General features: G+C 39.4%; 2 protein-coding genes across 2 annotated transcripts in view; one reads left to right on the forward strand and one right to left on the reverse strand.

Annotated features, from left to right (window-relative positions):
- The window catches only part of SLC12A2 (solute carrier family 12 member 2), a 56,814-nt gene that overhangs the window by 14,672 nt on the left and 20,130 nt on the right, over positions 1–22,012 (reverse strand). Inside the window, exons 5-16 of the mRNA XM_059491830.1 lie at positions 21,778–21,917; positions 20,914–21,024; positions 15,848–15,956; positions 15,313–15,440; positions 15,141–15,225; positions 11,039–11,193; positions 6,202–6,309; positions 5,478–5,601; positions 4,145–4,246; positions 2,896–3,051; positions 2,050–2,149; positions 1,134–1,245 (exon numbers count right to left, since the gene is read on the reverse strand). Coding sequence (XP_059347813.1) covers positions 1,134–1,245; positions 2,050–2,149; positions 2,896–3,051; positions 4,145–4,246; positions 5,478–5,601; positions 6,202–6,309; positions 11,039–11,193; positions 15,141–15,225; positions 15,313–15,440; positions 15,848–15,956; positions 20,914–21,024; positions 21,778–21,917 — 1,430 coding nt within the window. The remainder of the gene's footprint in view (positions 1–1,133; positions 1,246–2,049; positions 2,150–2,895; positions 3,052–4,144; positions 4,247–5,477; positions 5,602–6,201; positions 6,310–11,038; positions 11,194–15,140; positions 15,226–15,312; positions 15,441–15,847; positions 15,957–20,913; positions 21,025–21,777; positions 21,918–22,012) is intronic.
- LOC132086234 (RCC1 and BTB domain-containing protein 1-like) lies at positions 18,847–19,712 on the forward strand. Its single transcript, XM_059491719.1, is given in 2 exon segments — positions 18,847–19,459; positions 19,462–19,712. Coding segments are annotated over 2 exon segments (864 nt in total).

Here is a 22,012-nt window from a genome sequence, read left to right on the forward strand (position 1 = left end):
CACCAGGCTCCAGCTGGACATGGAATCACTGATCACAACTCCCTGCCTGTGTCCTTCCAGCCAGCTCCTCATCCACTCAATCCCACACCCTTCAAACCCAGGTCTCCTCAGTTTGGACATGTCAATTGTCACACAGGACTGGGCTGAAGGCCTTGCACAAGTCTGGGTAGGTGACATGTGCCAGTCCTGCATTACATCTCTTAGTCACGCACTTGCTAAAATGCTCCTAGTGATGTGACAGAAGTTTGGCCTTAAGATATGAAGCAAAACCACACAATTCCAGTGTGGTAAAATGCATTTATCTAAATTTATCAGAGATGCCAGAGCCTCTCCGTAGCTAAATGGAAGTTTTGGTACAGATCACTGTATGAAAGCAACCCTGTATCTCAATCAACACAACTCATGACAAGCTGATTCTGAAGAAAAATAACTTGAAAATTGCTTCCTTCCCACCATCAAAAAACCACTCCAGTCTGCCACGTAAGACACTAAGTAGTAAGAACTGTCAGAATTATATCCTTGCAGAACCTCTGCAAACACATCCTCACTTGGTATTCTGACCAAAACATCCAAGGATACTTAGTCAATTATCAAGGGCTGGTCAGAAAGGGAAGAGGAAACACTTGACAATAAATTAATCTGATAACTGAAGGAATAAAAAGCTACTTGGAAGGTTAAAAGCAATTTTTAGCTATTGATAACTAGTAACTAAACTGATATTGAGTTCCTGCTCAAGAAGGTTTCTTTTCTGTCAGGCTTTTTGTCAGAACTCTACAAAAGAATCAATCTCCCAATGTTCACTTCAATTAAAAGTAAAAGGTCCTTCAGAGTTTAGGTATCAAATTATCAAAGGTACTGATTTTTTACAAATTTTCCCTGTAGTACGCCTAACTGGCATAGTGATGACCCATTAGCAAAACTTACCAGTAAATCTCTTCATGCATTTTTTAATGCCTAATGATGCTTTCATTAAAAAAAAACCCCAAAACCAAAAATCCAAACAAATAAACAAACCAAAACTTAAACATGAGCCACAAATGAAGTCAAACACGTTAAAAAACCCAAACCAAACAACAAATCTGAGAGAAGAAAAACACCACCAAAGTAACTTTATAAAGACAGAATAAACTTACCATATGTACATGGCCACAGATCATCAAGCCCACATTCTTGGTAAAAGCATGGACAAGGTGAAGCAAAGCGGGACGTGCATTTGGAGCACCTGTCATAATTAAGCACTGAGGTCTAGAATTATGAAGGGGGGGAAAAGAAGATTGGAATTAGAATTAATCTGGAGTTCTGGGGGTTTTCAGTAACAGAAAAGGTTCTTCCAAATATTAGCTGTAACAACATATTCATCACTGCAAATGTAATAAACTCATCCACTTTTACAAGACTATGTTAAATTAAGAAAAGTTCAGTTGTTACCCAGCTGTCAGCAGATCTATGACTAATTGCATAAAAATTCAGTAATCCCATTAAATCTGAAAATCTACACATTTAAAAAGTTCAAGAACAGATTTTAGACAAGACTAGGTAATAGGGATGAAGTTTTTCTTCCCCACTAGTAAGTCACATCCCTTGCATTCTGCAGCTTATATTTTTTTGTGTCCAGCAGAAATCCTGGAATCATCTGCTCATTTCTTACATTACCTTCCTTCAGAAGGCAGAGCCAACCCAGTGCAAGTAAGTCAAAGGCAACTTTTAAATCAATTATAAAAGAGGAAGTGTCCAAACTTCCGAAGTCATTACAGGAGATCACTTTCCAACATCATCATAAATAATTGGTGATACCATATGAATCCCCAAAGTAATCTCTCTCAACCTCCTTAGCTGCTCCATTTCATTTTCATGGGTGCTTTGTTGAAAACTGTGGTGCTGCCATGATCTTCATAACCTCAGAGGATGGCACCTGTACTCACAACCCCACTCAATCTGCAATTCCATTTACTTGGATGAATCACAGGAGATGAACAATGGATGGAAACCCTGACAGCAAACCTTGTGACAGCAGCCTAGAGAACAGAATTTCCCATCTTTCAGTGTTACCTGAAGTTTTTCACGTGATCTTCCACTCCTGAGAGCCGAATGGAATGCTGCAGAGCATTCAGGTAAGTCAAGGCTTGAGTCGAGGATCCCCAGTTCACATCTGTTCAAAGATTTGAGGTTCCGACGTGTTATTTACAGTTGTCCATTGTAAAGCTTCATGATCACAAAATAAATGCTGGACATTGACTAAACCCACAGATTTAAGCTACACCTTGCTAGTCAACAAACCCTACAGCTTAACAGGCAATTATATCTAAAGATAACATTTCTGTAGAAGTTTAAGCAAAATAGTTAAGGAAGGGAGTAGCTTTTTTTTGTCTCCACATTTCCAAGACCACAACAACTTCACAGAAGTTACAACTTCACAAAAGAACACCACTTGAGGAAAAAATGCTGTGCTGAGTGATTTTATACCACAGCAAAGAAAAAACTGAATCTCAAAACACTGCCTAAACAAAGTCAGATACTTTCAGTGGAAAACTGCTAGATTAAGCAGATCCTTTCAGATTACTATTTTTATGAGGAAAAGTAAGACTCCACTATCATCTTTTTCCTCCCATACACATCTCTTGATAGGCACAATGAATTTACCATTTTCCATATGCACCTTTTCATCCAATTACCATTCAGACAGCTATGCCTACGTGGCATCTTCATAATTTGGGAGGAGGGGGACCAGCAGTGACTATGCGGGAAAAATTCCATTTAATTACAACTAAAAAGGCTGAAACAGAAATTTAATCTAGTGGTCCAAACAGAAAGAAGTTGCTGGGGTTTTTCCCTGCCAAGGCCATATATTTTCCTTTCTTTCCCCCCTCCACAACCAAAAGAAGCCCCTGTACATACCTGGCTTCTTGTAAGTGACATAGATGTAAAGCCCAAGGACTATAACATACGTTAAAAGTGCTGCCCACCAATTAATGACAAACATTACAATGCAGCACAGAATAGCTCCAATGAGAGAAATCCACATATTGTAGTATTTAAAAGCAGGCCGCCAACCTAGTCAAAATAAAATTTAGGAGGGTAGGAAAAAGAGGGGGAAAATTAATTTGAATTTAAAATGTAAAAGAAGGAAGGCACTGCACTTTTTTCCCTTCCCCTCCCTGGTACTCTGCATCCATTGCATGTGAACATCTGAGTTTCAGTGATGTAAATGCAGACTGGCACATTTATGCTTTCCATTTTCCAACACCTTTCAAATGAATTTCCAGCTTTCTCACACGGATATGTAAATGCTCCTAATTTTTCCCCCTAAGAGCACAGCTCAGATGGAAGTTTGAGGATGCTTGTGCTAGTATGTCTATTGAACCAGGTTGTGTGACATTAGATTTTTCCTTTCAAAGGTAGAAGAGCATAAATCATCCTCTCATACCTCAGTTTCTTACTACGGTTTATAGTTGTGCATTTTACTGTTTTCACATAGGAGTTCTCACTACATGAAAAGGACAGGTATATCCAAACAGAAATTGGGTACATCCAAGTACTAAACTGCCAGTTTCACATTATTTGCCACAAGTTTATCCTAAAATCCTCCATGAACACATCCAAGATTAACAAGTGTATTAGAGTTATTAAAGTTAGAACTGTTGTGCAAACAGTTATACCCACCTTCTGAGAAGAAAAAAAGCAAATCTACCCATTCAGTAACTTAAGCTCTTAGGGGAGTTATTACAGTACAACTGCATGTGGACTGGGATTTATAATGTACATCTGTTCTGCAGGTACCAGGTTTTGGCTTATTTTATTTATATATAAAATAAGCTTATTTTGGCTTATTTCTGTAATTTAACCCACACTAAGGACTATAAAAATGGGGCATTACCACCAGCAATTCCTGTTTCTTCTTGTCTGAAATATGAAACATCAACAAAAACTGAAGACAACAAAAGGTGGTTTGCCAGCACCAGCTACTGAATTAGCAAAAATGTTTTCTTCCTGAGTTTACGAATCAATTCTGAATTATCTTGTGTTCCCTCAGCAAAGATGACAAAATCAGTAGCCCCCAAGCCCTACTGGATCACCCAGCTCTCAGAACTTCAGAAGACCCATGAATACAACATATTAAGCTTTTAATGCCATGAGTAGTTCCTACCTGGAGATTTTGCAAGAGAAGCATGGAATACAGAGAAGTTAATCAAGGCATATGAGGCCAAGAAGAAATTAGAAATAATTGGAGCAATGACATTCAGTTCAGCTGCAAAATGAAAAACAAAAAAAAGAAAGCAAGGAGTTATCAAAGGTATCACTCAATGGTTTTGAAGATTACAGTGAAAAAATTCTGCTGTAAAGAATTTCATTTTTTGATATATTCTAAGGAAATGCAGTTTACCCTTTTGCTGACAGAATTTATATCAATGACCTCCTATTTACTAAGTTTTCTTTTAACAGTTAAGAAGTGTAGCTTTCAGCCTCAAAAATATAAGCACTACCAAGTGTTCTAGAAGCCATCTGGAAGCACTGCATACTTTCTCAAGATCATTAATTGAGAAAATTTCATTCCCAGCAGGGCTTGGATCAAACAGCGCACTAACACACTGGGTTCTGAAGAATTCCAGAAGGTCTAAATATTACAGACCAACACCATCACAACAGTGGTGCTTACACCCCCTTCAGTGAGAGGGAAAAACCCGATGCTCTCTCCTTTCCTTGAGGCACATGGTACAAAATATTTTTATGCGTACTCTCACCATCATTAAAAAAAAAAAAAACAAACCCAAAAGTGATCAAAATGCAGAATGTGCCATCCTAGTCTGCAAGTTTCTAGCCGCAATCAAGCTTCCAGTCAGCATGGCTCAGCAGGGACCCCAAGGGGGTATCTCTGCCTCAAGCAGATGTGAGAGAAGGAGGACAGAGCAAACTGGGAAAAGAAGTTAAACACACTGGCACAGGACTCATAGATGGACACAGCACAATTAGTTTGCCACCTACAGAGAACATGTGCAATTAATTACAACCTAGAGAACCTCTAGCAACAGCAGTGTCGGCACTCAGCTCTACCATTTGTAACTTAACAGAAAAGTACATTTTAAATAACATTGCTCATGCAAGTTTGCATTTTACTGAAGCTGCCATTATTAAAAATCTGAAATAAACTTTCATATTTACAGGACGTTAACACTCTCTCAAGCAAAGGATGTATTTCTATTGACTGGCAGCACCTTAAGACAGATACCTATGATTAAAAAGAGAAGTGCAGTTAAAATTTACTGCAGCTCTTGACAGAGTTGTATCTAGAAGATAGGAGAAAGTAAGCCTCAAAATAACCAGATTTAGAATGCTGACTTAGAATTAAGCTGTGCATTAGATCTCTAGGACCCTGTCATCAAGTTTACAACATGCTTTAAAAAGGACAAGTTCAAGGTCACAACTGGAATGCTTTCTAAAGGACAAAAGGGGATTGAGAATTACTAAAATTTCAAACTAACCGATTAGTATGAATCCAAGAGCAATTAAAAATGTTAGAATATATCCTCTCAGTGGCTCATTGTTCTTCCCATAGCCTTTAGCAAACATCTGAAATCCTGGATAAATGCTGTCCTTGCACAAAGCCTAAGGGAAAAATTTAAAAAAAAATAATCAAGAGTCAACATGCATTTTGCTCATGCCATGTTCCATTACATAGTATCTTTCTGAACACTTCTGGATCGTTTATAACCACCATAGACTAATTGTATTCTCAACTGTCATTGCATCTCGACATTTTGCATTTCCACTTTTCTATCCTTAAGTAATGTCCACCTGCAAGAAGCAAATTTGCTGTTCTGTAACTGTCTATTTTACTTGACTACTGTCTTAAAATCACAAAGTCTTTTTTTACATAATTTATTTTCTCAGGAAGTGGAAACTTTGCCCAATATACACACTAGTTCTCTGCATCAATACAACTGACACCCCACTTAACTTCTTTTAATCCAAAGTAAGACAGAGGAGACTCAATAGTTAAAAAGAAGATAGAGCAAAATACACTCAGGAACCCCAACAATCAGTAACAAACTGTTCTCCCATTCTAAACAACAGGTAAATATTAGAACAATCCACTGATGTCATCTGATATGGATAATGACGGCAGCATGTCACAGCCCCCTTCCAAAAATCATGACTCAAAATTAATTATTCTTCAAAATATTACTGTTTTCTTCCCTTACTTACCTGGAAGATCTTAGGGGCACTCACAAGAGATGCTAATGCAGATGACAGCGTGGCTGAGAAAATACCTGCAGTAATCAGTGGTGCAAACCCTGATACCATGCTCATGACCTGAAAACCAAAATTTTTTTTTTTAAAATATGTAAAAAAGTACACTAAACAAACAGATGGCACCATAACTACACAAACAGAAAAAAAATACTACACACTCTTCACTTAAAAGCTGTCTGAATATTATGCATTCATATAAATGAGCTAGAGATAGCTCAGGGAATATAAATGCATCCTGATTTCAGGACAAGAGCCGGTGGCTTTTCATACAATATAATTTGAAGCTCAAATTATCAAGAGCCAAAGTCTTCATGGGCACATAGGAAGATTAGAAGGAAGCAATGGAAGAAGAAATACTTTGGAATGCATAACATATTCCAACTAATCTACTGCTGACTAACATGGTCTCAGAAACCTCAAGTGATAAAACATGTGAAAACCACATTCCTCACAATCTCTGTCATTTTAAGTTAGGCTTTTTTCCCTCCAGTCAAAACCTGTAGGTCAAGACAAACTTGCTTCCTATCTCCCCAAGATCAAATCCCAGCACATGTCTAATCTCAGTGACAGAAGTCAAATGTAAGCTGGATGAGTAATGAGCTGGTACCTTCCAGTACCTCAAGGGGCCTTAAGAAAAGAGGGAGATTATAAAAAGTGAGTGCCACCCCTGTCCATGCCATGTGGATTGGAAGATCATCTTCAAGTTCCCTTCCAACCTAAACCACTCTGTGACTCCACTTTTCTACAGAATATATCTGTACCATAGCTAGATGCAGTTTTGCATCTATCATGTGATTTACGATACACAACTGTGTAATTAAAAAATGTTCATGGTTTCATAGAATACTTTCCTTTAAAGAAAAAAAGCTGAAGTTGCTCTAAGACAGCCAGTGCTGAAGAATTTTAGTCAACAGACCAAACTCATCAGGGTGCTTTTCAAGCACAATGTGGTTCTGCATCATTTGCACTGCTTCGCTGCCTTTTTCACCCAAGCAATCTCATTTAAATTATCAATAGAGCAACCAAAGGAAGGCAAGAAAAAAGCACGCAGAAGTCTCCTGTTTTAAAGTTATTGTCACCTGAAATGGTAAAATCTTGCTGTCTAAATAATCTTACTAGGTCAGATGTTCTCAGACATAATGTATAGATGACTGATGAAGTTTTGTTCACTAAATTAATGGTAAAATTTAGTGGATTTCTCCAGACCAGACTGACAATGACAGCTGGGCCTCTCAGTCAGCTCAGTCTGTGCACTACAACAGGTTTCACAGGTCAGTCCAAGGCATGCCTCGCTCGAAAAAACAAATTTAATAAAAAATGAGACTAAAGTGTCTGTCAGAATAGTGTAACAAATGAAGGAGAGAACTTCCTGAAGCCTACTTGCAAGTTTATAACAAAAAAAAAAAAAAAAAGGCATGCCAGGCCTATAATCATAGAGGACTAAGACTAACAACACATCTATTAAGCTATCTCTTTATAAGCAACAGAAATTTAATTTTATAAGCAACAGAAAAATTTACAGTTTTAAATGGTAGTTTAAATGGTAGTTTAAATTTTATAAGCAATAGAAAAATTTACAGTTTTAAATGGTAGTTTCTAATAACCCTATATTATGTAACAGAATAAAATTTAAGAGGTGTAAATGCTGTACTAATATTGTAGAAAGAAACTTTTGCTATAGCAACATAATTAACAAATGCACATTAATTTTTATAGAAGCAGAATGTAATTTTTTTTTCCCTGCAAGGATGGTGTAATCAATCTTCCCTCATTATAGAGGGAATCTGTATACGAGTTTCCCTCACTTTTCTTCTCACATGTAAAATATTTTGATGCCTTTACTTCACTACACTTGCCTCAACTTGCTATTTGCTTCTGACAACCGACTCATATTTTACATTCTCTTTCTTGGTTCTGTCCAATGCCTCCAATTATTGACACTATTTCTGACTATTACCCTGTTTTATAAATTTGAGAGATATCCCAGCAAAGCCTACGCCATTAATGTTTGGCATTTTAAAAGCTAGCAAGTTATGCCTTAGGATAGTTAAGCGCCTTTAGGAAGCTTCTCTAAGCCAGGAGAACACAGGGGGAACCAGATCCAGCAGAATCAGTGTGCCATGGCATTGAACTCCCCTCCCTCCATCCCCTACACAATCCAGATCTCCTGACCATGAACCAAGGAGCCCACAAAGGCAGCTGAAATAGCACTGAGATTTTCATCCCTGCAGAGTAAAAGGGAACAGTGGCCCTGCAACCACTGGTGTGCTGACACAGACATACAGCTCCTGCTGATAAGGGCCTCATTATGTTTGCCTGGCATTTACAGTTAAGGCAGTTTCCTAAATTTCAAACATTTGGGATCATGAAATACCATATTTTGATACAATTCAGTTCCTTGGTCCACCACTCTGGAGCAAAACAAAAATGCTGTATTAAAACAACCGAGTTTCATTCTACTTTCAACTTTCATCCAAAGTTGAAAAAAATATCTGCACATTAATTACCCAAAGCTGTAACTTTTTGTTGGGAAGCTGTAGGCTGAGGCTATAAAGCCCAGAACAAATTTTTGCAAATACTCTTCTACCAGGTGACAGCCTGGGCACAGAATAACTACTGAACAGAAATATCAGAAGCCTGTGAGGAGCTACAATTCACTGTAACAGAAACTAAAGATGGTCTTTCTAGGCAGGTCTGACAGCCTGTCTCACCCCCTGTGCTCATTTAGAGTTCCTAATCTAAGATTTCCACAGGTAAATCATACTACAGGTCATCCATGTGCTGCCTGAACAGACCCACACCCTGAGCTGACCCAGCAGAACTTCAGATCAATTCTTTGGAAAAGAACTGACTGCAGCACAGAGTGTCCTGAAGCAATGAAGTCATTACACTGTGAACACAAACTGGCACTTTCTGCCCCAGAACCTGCCTGCTTTCAAGCTGGAAGAGAAACACAACAATCTTCGCTCACCTCAGGGATTAATTTTAGTTTGTGCAGTATTTTTCTCAGTTATTTACCATACAGAAAAGAACCTGAGAAGTGCACAAGTGTGGACACCTCCCTTCCCACACACACCCTGCACTGCATATGAAAAAACAGTATCTCTCCTTAGAGCTAACAGTCAGAGATACAAAACTGTGAGCAGCTCAGTTATGAAATGGACAAGAGTCTCATTAGACAAACAGCCTCTCTCACAAATATTTTCCTTCTGACACCTTTTGAGAAGACAGAATAAGACTCTTCTCAGAGATGCACAGAAAAAGCTGGGAGGGTGAGAGAAAAAACAGCAAGGGGAAGTCCCACTGGGTACTACAAAAATGAAATTTCAGAGAAGGTTCTCAAAACTGCAACAAAGCAGGGGGGTGTGAGGGGCACCACATTCTCTGTGCTGCCTCTGACCTTCAAAGTGACTTTTCCTAATTGACAGAAACTCTTTTTTCCACAGAGAGAGGCAAGAATAATCTGGGAGACAGAAATACCCTGAAGTACAAGTAACATTTATGATAAGAACCCTGCAACAGTCATGACTTAAAGACACAGAGGCAACCAGTTACAGGCTATTCACAGCTGCATATTTGACAATATGTTGGTTCTTTTGAGCTTAAAACAAACAATGAAAGTCATCAGATTTTGCAAATTTGTCAATCCCACAACAGCGATTCTGACTTCCCTGAACAAGAACAAAGTTAACCCCATGGATGATACTCACATTATTACACTATAACAATTTCATTAGTGGATTTCACCTCAATCTCTGGCCAACTTTTTGTACACATGTTAGAAAAACTTTGGGCAAAGATGGGACTACCATAAAGTGAAATGGAATCAGTGAGCAGTAAATTCATTTTCCCTTGGATTCTTTCAAACCCTTACCAGTAGCTCATGAACAACCCAGCTGGCTGTGGTGAAAGACTGTAAATTACCCCGTAACTTGCAGAGGATTTTTAAATACTGTAACATCATGTTTAATGAAAATTCATGACCTTGTTACCATTAAAGGGGAAGCTGTGACAAACAAGTAAAAACAGTCTTTAAAAAAAAAATCACTGTATTTTCTAAAAAACCTTTAAAATTTAGCAAGCAAATTACTGACAGAGGCTATCTATGATTAATCAGCACCATTACTGAAAAATCAGTACATTTACCCTCACTGGTGAATGATGACATTCAGGTACCTAAAGCAAGCTGCAGCACCACCACCTAAATCCAAACAATTTCCTCAGAAAAAGAGTAAATATTTATGCCACCTGTGTATAAACACCTAAGAGTTTTCAAAAGGTATTCATTATTTTGCATACCAGCTAAAGTGTACCACACACCTATTCCAGATTAAATTTGCATTTATGGAGGTCATTATGTATGTATAGCTTATGACTTTACCTAACAAGCAACTAAAAAAGCACAAGCCAACAAATCCAAGGAAAAAACAAACAAGACCTGCCAAAACAACAGGCAATCAGAAACCCCAACCAACCCAAAAAACCAACCAAGAAACCCAAAACCAGCAAAAAAAGCCTCTGCACAGCTCCCCCAAAACAACAAACAAACAAAAAATGAACAAAATCACGCAAAAAAATTCAGCCAAAAACAACAAAAAAAAACCCCCAAAAACAAAAAAACACCACCAAGACACCAAATCAACAAAAAAAGCCAAAAAAACCCCACCAAACAAACAAAAACACCAAAAAACCAAACCAAAATAAAGAAAAAAAAATCTCCCCCCCCGAAAAAATAAAAAAAAATCTGAACACAAAACCCGATATACAGACTAAGGAGGCAGTTTTATACCTGGAAATTGTTCATCAGCCCATAGTGACACCCTGCCTGAGACTGACAGGATGAGAAGTCATAATTGAGTTTGCAGGCTGCACTAGTGCAGTTTGCCAGCTCGTTAACAATGGTGTCGTTGACATTCCCTGTGGCATCTCGAACTACACAGGAACCTGCAATGGACACAACAGTAACAAAAAAGCATTAACAAACTGAACCTGAAGTTAAGCACAGGTGTTAATTCCTTTTTATGTAAGCATTATCTAACAGAGCAACATTAAAATACCACATTTCAAGATGCTACAGTACTAAGCTCATCCTCACTACGAAAAACAAACACAAACAGAGCACCTGCTCCCTTGCCTGAAAACAACCTTTAGTTTTTTAATATATCTGATTGTAGGAAGAAACAAAGTTTTAGCACGGAGGAAAAGCATGCCAATAGACTTGCAGGAATTTAAGAGCACAATCCCTGGCATGCCCGAGGCCAGGCTGGACACTGGGTGATCTTCAAAGTCCCTTCCCACCCAAGCCATTTTATAGTTTTATGATTTTATACTTTCTCTTGCAGTCAATTTTCCTAGAGGAGTGCAGATTTGTTTTGTGTGTATAGATGTTTGCAGAGAGGTATAAATTCTGTTGCAGCTGTTTTTTTTCCAGTCACTATGACTCAGCCATTAAAAAAAAAGTTTCATGAAAGGCTGTTGCAAGCCATTTCCCAATGTTTAAGTAAGCCACCTCCTATGTGACCATGGTATTTTTCAGGTGGTTTCTTGGTGAAAAACAGACACAGAGTATCATTTCTCCCACGTTCTTTTATAATCATCACCTTAACCACTGTCTTTTGTTCATCCATTATTACATTTTAATTTTGCTGGTCAAGAAAATGCTGGAGAAACAGTATTTCTGCCTGTAAGTATTAAGAAAATGGTATTTCAGTACCCATTAGTTTAAGTCTTCTATTTCAAGGGGGTTTTGTCTCATATATGACAACAAGTAGATAAGACTAAGTATTATTTAACATTCTGTAGTCTAATAGTAGAGGTAATCAAACTGTTTGAACACCAGGAAATACTTTGGGGACTGGAATTAAATAAGGAGTGGGGAAAAGTCCACAGAGTCAATAAAACTCAATAAAACTCCTTTACTTTAATCTTTCAGGAATCTGAATGACAAGAACTGCCTTGCAACAAAACCCCATGACAGCTAAGGACCTAAATTAACTATTTGTAAAAATTAAGAAGGCAAAGATCTGCTGCAAGTTTAAGTTTATTCAGTAATATTCCTAGGCATCTACGTATGTTGTCTCTCTTCCACGGGGAAAATTAATTCCTGATTAGTTATACCATATTTAAATTCTTGTGAGACAGCAGAACTTGATTAACAGCCCACCACAACACCTGGTCCCAGTAGGTGGACATTAATTAATCCTTCCACTCCTCATTTCTTTTTTAGTTACTTATTATGCCTAATTGTAATTGGTGAAATTACAATAAGTTTCCTACACCACACACCAGTCTTATGCTTTTCTTGTGAGTATGTGGAGGAGCTGAGGTTTTTTTTAATTGTTTTCTTGTTTAACTGGGAGTAAGAGCTTTGTAAGAGGAAAATGTTTCCCTTTCTTCACTATTCAGGTATCTGCCCCAGCCACTCAAGCAGCATAAAATGGATTTGACAACACACTTCTCAGCTGAACTATTTGTAAACAGCATTTTGTTGGTGACAAGATTGTAGTGGCAGGCCAATTATACTGAACAACTCATTAAATACCTACAGTGCACTATCACAGCCCTCCTCTTCCTCATTCTGTCAAAGTCCAAACTCAGCTTTGGCAGGACTTTCACACATGCAATCAAAATGTGGCAGAAAGAGACATGGCAGTAGGAACAAACCAAATGTGGGCCTTACTGAGAGAGAATGTAGAACAGGCAGGCAGGCTCTGTTCTCAGCAGAAGACACTTATATAAAGTAACAATAATAAATGTTATTTTCTGTAAGACTCATTCAGAAAAGTTGTATTTATTTATATGATTCTGGCAGTTTTTTCCCTAAGGTCTTTAGGTCTTCCCTCCTGTGAAAATAAGATTTCACCTTTTCACAGGCATTTACAAGCATATTCCTGCCAAATTGAAATAGAGCTTTGCCAGGCTTTAAGCATGAGAAAGTTTACAGCAATCTCTACCAAATTATCTCCTTAATATATGAATTCCAGAATTACTACAGCCCTTCAGAGTGCAGTTCAGAGTGTTTAATTTTACTAGTGCTGCAAACAATTACAGTTTGGCTTTTGTGAATTAGTTTTACTTTCATAACTACAGGAAGCAGGTCACAATGCGACTCAGACCTTTGGCTTTTTTTTTTTTTTGTTAGAGCTTCCCTTGTTCTTAAAGTCATAAATGTAGTTCTTTGAAATGTATCTTCCACGATTTTTAAAGCAAATTTGTCTGTGAAATCTGCCTTCTCATGCCACCTGCTTGTCTGCCTCAGTCCTTTGCTGAATTATGAAACTGAATTATGCATACCAATGTCTCAGTTATCCTTCTGAAATAGCTGCCCAGCTCTAGCAGCAGGATCAGTAGTTTTCCTTCTTTCTTTTCTACTCAGTTTAGCCTTCTTACTTACTACAGAGCATACAAATAGTGAGTTAAGTTCAGAACATCTTCCTCCTCTTCAGGTATGACTACTCTGCAACACTTACTACCCCTTCACATCTTTAGTGACTTGCTTAGACCACTCTCTGGGAAAGGAATAAAAGCGTTTTTGTTTGTCCTATACTCCTGATCCAACGCCTCAAAAGGAGCTGAATTTCACCCATGATCTCTGACTCCTGCTGCCTTTTTCTAATGAGCAGAATTCAAAGTGTAAGTCAGTACATGGCAGAACATTTCAGATGAATCAATTTCACGTCCAGTTGGTTTTGCAAACTGCTTCTTTTGTCAGTTTTTATACTGCACTTTTCACGTTTGGAAGCTGATCAAAGTATTCCATTAATAAGCAAGTATTAACAATAATTTGAGTCTTGTGTGGATTGAGGTTCCAAAGGATTCAAATTTGGTAGCAAGAGGTCTTAGCAGTCAATCTAATTAGGAAATGAGGGTAGCTCATTCTGCTGCATAAAGCACAATCACTACAGAGCAACTATTTGGCAGAGCTACACTCCCACGTTAGCCAACAAAGGCAGACCAGCAAGACTGGTATCTTTGAAAGGAAGTATCATTAGTGGTAAGATCAATGGTCCTCTCAGAAATGAGAATTTCATTCAAAAGGCACCACAGCTATTATAAAACAAGGTCTTTCACGTAAGAAAAATTATTATTGCTGTCAGAAACTAGTTTATGTGACATGACTAAAAAAATGTTTCCAATCACAGGCAAGAAATGTGAATGATTCAATTACAATCCTGTAATCTTAAGGTTACTAGAATTATTTTATACGTGGGGAAAACATAGTAAACCACTGGTACTCTACAGCAAGACTGGTACCAACCCCAGGGCGACTTCTACAGAGGACTTCAATCAACTGTGGGCTGGGAAAGACTGGGAAGAGAAGACTCAGATCAGTCTCTGATTATTTCTCCTCTTTACAGCAGAACACGACACTTCCAAAAGTGGGCTGATGAGAACTGAAGGCTTTTCTTGGTCTCCTCCCTCAGCTGGGGAATTACTGCTCAAACATGCTCACCACAGTGCTGTCTGATCATCCCACAGCTCCCTGCAGGTATGTGGCTGATTACCATAATCCTCAAAACAACACAGGTGTTTTTTCAGTGGGTATTTCCTGAAAACACGCTTTTCTAATCCAGGGATTATCCCACTGCTAAACTGTAAATCCTTTAATGTAAATAACTGCAACAATGAGGCAACACCGATAGAAGTCTACTGTGATCTTCTGCCTGAAGCAGTCACTTTTCTTAGAAAAGCATCAGTTATTTCACAAAATTATAAAACCAGCTGAAAACTGAATCTCCCAACAGCAAAAACAAGAAATCTTTGGCTATTACTTTCCCGTGCAGGAAAGTCAATTACATAACAACTCTGCATAACAAATTACATAAAACCAAATCAAAACACATCCTCAGAACAAACGTGAAAGGATAAAGTTAAAAACATTCTCTATTTACCTACAGACACTGCAATTCCTGCGTAAACCAATGTAGTGATTAAGATGGCCAACAGTGTTCCTTTAGGTATGGCTGACTGAGGATCCTGAAAGAAAAACGTCAGTGGACAGTGATGACAGAGGTCAATGCACACTCGAGTGGTCACGGAAAATGTCTTTAATTCGCTACTCACCGCCAGGTCCCCCGAGATATTTGCACCAGCAAGTATGCCAGTTGCAGCAGGGAAGAAAATAGCAAACACAGAAAAGAAGGTTTCCTCTTGTCGGAAATCCGGCCCAAAATTCTCCATGAATATGTCGGCTGCAGGGGAAGATTGAAGTCTGTCAATATTCACATGGAAGCTGAAGTATGAAGCCATTCCAGCCACTATCAGACCAGTAAAAAAGCTGACAGTTACAGGACCTTCTTAAAACTAAATGTAGAACATTTAAGCCCTAATTCATCACTTCAACTCAAAGTCAACACAGTGAACTTAAGCAGATTTAAATGTAGAAAAAATACTTACAGTATAATCCAGCTCTTAAAAATTTAATATATATTCAATATTAAGTAATACTCAAGTTTTGACCCAACTGCAGAAGTGACAAGCAATCAGGAAAAGTCTCCATAGTTAAACAAAACTGTAAGATATACTAGATGTTTAATAATAGCAGCTTATTTTGGAAAGGAAGGAATTGTTTACCATACTGTAAACTGTTCCAACATACCATTGTAACCAAAGAAACCTTTGGGCTTCTTGCTCTCCAGAGGAATAAATGTTCCTATGACAAAGTCTCCAATAGCAAGAATGAGGATCACCAGCAGGACTATCTGTGCCTGAAACACAATGACTGCTGTCAGACAGGAGAACTTGTTCTTTTCATAGTATCAAGTGCTGTGCTATAAAATGTAAATGTTTACTTGATTCCAAATTCAGTTTCACCTTCTCAGCATGTTCTCTGCAAAAAAATCAGGAAAGCTGGAGAGAACTTGTACAACGATTTTTAATTATGAAATAGGAATAATTTCCAAGTTCTATGCCTAATCAAAAAGGTTTATTATTACTAAATACCTCAAAAATATATTTGCAGAGACAAAATGCTTAAAAGGACTAATTTCTTTACATTTAAGCCTTCCAGAAGGAACGTATTTGAGGAGATTCAAGAAATTTACATGAAAATAGCCAAATGCCAAACAAATGCTACTACTGCATTACTAGCCATGGTCATCCTTGGTCTTATACTTTAGTATGTAGTATTTTCTAAAAAATTTATTACATCCAGAATGAAACAGGTCTTGTTTCCTATTTTATGCGAGGAAATACTTTATTTTGCTACATTCTCATGTTTTCAATCCTTAATAAGGAAATTAAATTGCAAACTGCAACAATTACTTGTTAATTCCTAGTTTTGACACTTCTTTTATTACAACCTAGATTTTTAGTCACTTTTCTGCAGAACTATTATAAACCCTGTAAGTTGAACAAGAAGTATTTTAAACCATCCCACCTCTAAAGTGTGTGCAAAGATAAATCTAGGCACTGTAGGGATGGTTCAGGTCTTCCATTAAAATAAGCAATCACACTGCTGTTATCTTTTGGGTGATTTGATTCCTTAGAAAGGAATGCCAGTAGCTTGGGGAAAGCTATTCACAGACCTTTTCCAGGCCTGGGATCAGGAACTAATATGCAATATCAGTGCGGCACTGTTCATGCCTTCAAAATAAAGTTTTCAGTTCACTCAGCCTCTCAGGAAAAAAGGGTGGAACTGTAATAAACAGAGCAAAATGGCCTGCAGCAGACTGAAAAGTCCACCTGAAGAAAAACAGTTTGTGTCCTGTATTTAAATCTTTGTAAAGCCTCAAGAATAGGTGAGGGGTGTGAGGATACAGCTGGGTGCTTACAGAAGTCTTCAGTAAGACAGAAACATAAACATGAAGTAATCACAGAGCAATTGCCACAAGTGGATTTTTCCAGTAACTAAGGAAGCTTCTCCCTGAAGCTAGGGATGTTTGCTGAATATCATACTCAAATTCCCAAGTCTGAAAGAATGGGCTTCTAAGACTTCAACACAAGGAGCTGAGAAGTGAATACCACAAACTCTAAAAACCCATTTTTAAAAGCAAATTTCCCTGGAATCAATCCCAGTCTCTCCTCACTTTTAGATCTGGTTCAAAGGCATTATTACAGATTTCCCTGCTCCATTTTCTCTAAGACCTGGCTAAGGCATAAGAGAACACCACAGATCAAGATGGAGACACTGATGCTTTGCTATGCTGAGTTCTGTTAGCCCACATGAAATGCCTGTTTGACAGGTTCCATTGCCAATCATTGCTCCCACTTGCCTCCTTTCATGACAGAGAAACCAAATCTTGACTTTTACATAGAAGACAGGACTTTTAAAAGCTACCCCTAAAATAAGGATGGCACTGCAGTAATACCACATTTCAGGTTTGATGTAGAAACATTAAACAGGGGTATTTTCATGCAAACTATTTTTATATAAATGCTCATGCTACACAGCAAAATGAAGATACTACTTGGTGACTTCAAGTGGCAGCAGCCAGAAGATCATTAACAAAAAATTCTTTCAAAACAGTTCAGAATAAGGAGGTGTCCTGGTTTAGGGCAAATTTGTTAAAGAATCTGCAAAGGAGGGCCCCTCCAGAAAACAAAACCCACACGGCCCCTCCCCCCAACCGGTTCAGGAAAAATTCCTTGGAGAGAGGTGGAAAGAACCTGTTTATTTGACTGGCCCAGCACCCCCCAGCACACAAAATGAACAATACTCGATGACACCGCTCTGAGAAAGATGACAACATCAGAAAGTCTCTTTCGGGGGTGGTTGCTCTGTTCTCAGTCCCTCCGGCGCTGGGGCAGCTGCTGCAGCAGAACAGTGCAAACCCTCGGTGTTCCCAGTCCCAGTTCGGAGCAGGTTCGAGATGGTCACAGGAACAGGAGAAGAGAAACAGTCCAGGAAGGAATGTGGACTGTTTACCTAGAACTAGCTAATGAGCAGAGGCCAAAGCAGTGCAGAAGCGAGAGCAGAAAAGGGAGCAAGCAAAGCAGCAAGCTGAAAGCAAGAAGCCAAAACATCCCTATGTACTGCTCGTCTCTGTGTCCCTGATAAGAGAAACCCAAACAAAACTTCCACTCTTCAGAGCCGGTCTTAAAGGCACAGAACAGATGAATGGGGATACAAGCATCATAACGTCACCCCAGGACATTCCACCCCTTATCCCCTATCATTCTTACCCCACAATCAGATCTCCCTGAGGTACACATCGTGTTGTTCCATCTCTTTGCCTGATCCACCACGTGCAACCTGGTCCCTGAGCAAAGACAACCCCACGAATGGGTTTGTCTGTACTCGAGGCAGAATTGATCCACACAGTCTTCCCTAACAAACCTCTGATATGTACCACTGGGACTTTGTCTCCTTCTATTACATTCAGGGACTCAGACTGGGCAGGACCTGCTCGGTTGGTGGAACCTCGGGTGTTAACTAACCAGGTGGCTTTTGCCAGATGCTGCTCCCAATTCTTGAAAGATCCCCAAAGCTTTCAACTGGGTTTTTAACAGTCCATTGTACCTCTCCACTTTTCCTGCAGCTGGTGCATGGTAGGGGATATGGTACACCCACTCAATGCCATGTTCTCTAGCCCAGGTGTTGATAAGGCTGTTCTTGAAATGAGTCCCATTGTCTGACTCGATCCTCTCAGGGGTGCCATGTCTCCGCTAGATGCTTTCCCCCAAGAAATCACTTCCATTCACAAAGCGTGCGTGTTCGGCACGTCGGCCAACGAAGCCATTTACATCACGCACAACAACGAGGTATTTGTTTTTGGACTGAATTGCAGTAATTGTTTGGGAACTGGAGATAATCAGAGCACCATAGTACCAAAGAAATTGGAAGCCTTATGTGGAAAGAAGATCTCCAGTCTCAGTTATGGAAGTGGTCCCCATGTTGTTCTTTGTACTGAAGATGGTGAAGTGTATGCTTGGGGACATAATGGTTACAGCCAACTTGGAAATGGCACAACCAATCAGGGCATTACTCCCGTTCAAGTTTGCACAAATCTCTTAATAAAGAAAGTGGTGGAAGTAGCTTGTGGCTCTCATCATTCCATGGCGCTCTCATTGGATGGAGATCTGTATGCTTCAATAACTGTTGGTCAAGTTGGATCTGGATCTACAACTCCTCGCAGAGTTTCCAACTGCTTGCAGGGCAAAATTGTGGTTGGCATCGCTTGTGGCCAGACCTCCTCCATGGCTGTAGTAAACAATGGTGAGGTTTATGGCTGGGGCTACAATGGCAATGGGCAGCTTGGGCTGGGGAACAATGGAACCAGCTGACCCCGTGCAGAGTGGCAGCGCTGCACAGCGTCTGCGTGCTCCAGATTGCCTGCGGTTATGTGCACACTCTAGCACTAACAGATGAGGGCTTGCTCTGTGCCTGGGGAGCTAACACTTACGGGCAGCTGGGGACTGGCAATAAAAGTAACCAGCTCAGCCCTGTGCAGATCATGATGGAAAAAGAAAGGGTGGTCTGCCTCATCATCAGTCAGGTGCCCTACGCCAGGGTCACCATGTAGATACCGACTTTAGGGATGGGACGCCCACTCCAGCGCCCCACACAGCACACGTCAGCCCCGAACCCTAGGCTCAAGCAATCCGTCAGGGTTCAGCCTCCCCCACGGAGGCCAGCACTGTTTGCAGTTGGGTGTATAAAGAGAGCATCACAAATTCAAGTTATAGAGAGTGAAGGGCTACTTGAGAAAGGTAAAGAGTTTCTAAAGAAGTTCATGACCAGGTCAATTTCTGTAAGTTTCTTTTCTCCCCAGCAGATCAAAGCAATGCACTCGATGGTCACTCACTTCTTCTAGGAGCCCTATTTCTTGGAAGCAACAATGATAAAAACAATCCTCTCATTGTTATTATAAACAGCATCATCATCTTGATGAAGAAGCACAAGAAACTTACAATACTTCATGAGGAGGCTCCTTCAGCTGCCTCTCAGACAAGAAAATAGGAGCTATTGTGATATCAATATACATTGGGAAGGAAGCCCAAGTGAGAGGCTCTTCTCAATTTTGTTTTTTTTTTTTGAGCAAATTAAGGACAGATATTTATAAAAAGCCTACAAAGTGCAGGAAACAGAGAGCAAGCTACAGTGCCTCATAATGCTAAGCAGAAAACTGGTAAGGCAGAAGAGCTTCTCTGTTAAGACCTCTTCAGTCAGAGCTGACCTAAGAGTGAGGTTTTCCCTCCCACAGATTCATCACCACAAATGTTCAAAACCCTTCTCTGCGCTGGGTCTAGGGAGTGCATCCCACTGTCTGGCTGTTTCCAGGTGAAAATCAAACCAGAAGAGAGTGAAAGAGAAGGGAAGCCAGCCCATTGTTTTTCATCCTCAGAATTTGCCTGAAGTTCACAGCAAGGAAAAATCCCCATGCTGAAATTCTTACCTTCTCTTGTGCTGTAACTGCCCAGAAGAGGAAAATGCCATTAATCTATTTGACAATGTCATTACGAGTGGATTATGCTGGAGTTTAGGTTCTCATAGATGCTTAAGCTTCCAGTGAAGTTGTTTAAGATTTGAAATGCTGCTCAGAGCTGCACATGCTAGTGCCAGACCAAGAGCTACTGCATAAAAGTCAACTTGGTTCTAATGTACCATCATGCAATACTGAATACACTGAATACACTAAAAATAAATCAGACAGCTAAGGTACAAAAATGGAAGCAAAATTGTGAGGCAGATAATTAAAAAAAAATAAAAAGGGAATTCCTTACTTTTGCTTCCCACTCCATTCCTGCAATGGAAATACCCAGCAGTATAACCACTGTGATAGCCCCTATGATTCTGATATCATTCATTTCATCGATCATCAACGTTCCATTTTCCTAACAAAACAAACAAAAAATATACACAGTCATATATTTCATCAGGTAAATACCTTCCCTAAAGAACAGCATTCTATTCACTATAATTTATTAGTAGTTTACCTGCTCACCACAAATTTACTGATTGTAAATTCCCTTTAAGGACACAGGTAATTTGGGTTTTGCCTTGTTTTTAAATCAATGAATCTTCCAAATGGAAACGATAGGGGCTGTTCAGCCTGGAGAAAAGGGAGCTCAGGGAGACCTTACTGCCATCACTTAATATTTAAAGGGGGCTTACAAGAAATATGGGAACAGACTTTTGGATAGGACTTGTGGTGACAGAACAAGGAATAATGGTTTTAAACTCAAAGATGGCTGATTTAGGTTAGATGTAAGAAAGAAATATTTTACAGTGAGGGTGGGCAGGCCCTGGCACAGAGCAGCTGTGGCTACCCCTGGATCCCTGGAAATGTCCAAGGCCAGGCTGATGGGGCTTGGAGCACCCTGGGATAGTGAAAGGTGTCCCTGCCCATGGCAGGGGATGGCACTGGGTGGTCTTTAGGGTCCCTTTCAACCCAAACCATTCTGTGATTCTACTTGGACAGGGGATGAACTAGGTGACCTTGAAATGTCTCTTCCAAACCACACCATTTTGTGATCAGATGAATCAAAAAAACAGTAAGTATATACTTTATATACTCAAACATTCTATATGAGGTGTAAAACTTTATCTATAAAGTATAATCAATATAAGCAGCGTCATCCACATACCTTGAGTAACTCGACAACAGTCTCTGCAAAACCAACAACATACATTGCCACTGCCACAGCATTGGCAAATGCAAAAATCAGACCTATGGCACCACCAAACTCTGGCCCCAGACTTCTGGAAATTAAGTAATATGCTCCTCCTGAAAGAAAAAAAATACAAATGACAAAGAAGTCCTCTACATGATATAGCTTGTAACAGACAGTCATCAGCCCTTTAACATTTACACAAGTCAGA

This window comes from Ammospiza nelsoni, chromosome Z (assembly GCF_027579445.1).
Source record: "Ammospiza nelsoni isolate bAmmNel1 chromosome Z, bAmmNel1.pri, whole genome shotgun sequence".
Taxonomy (NCBI): Eukaryota; Metazoa; Chordata; class Aves; order Passeriformes; family Passerellidae; genus Ammospiza; species Ammospiza nelsoni.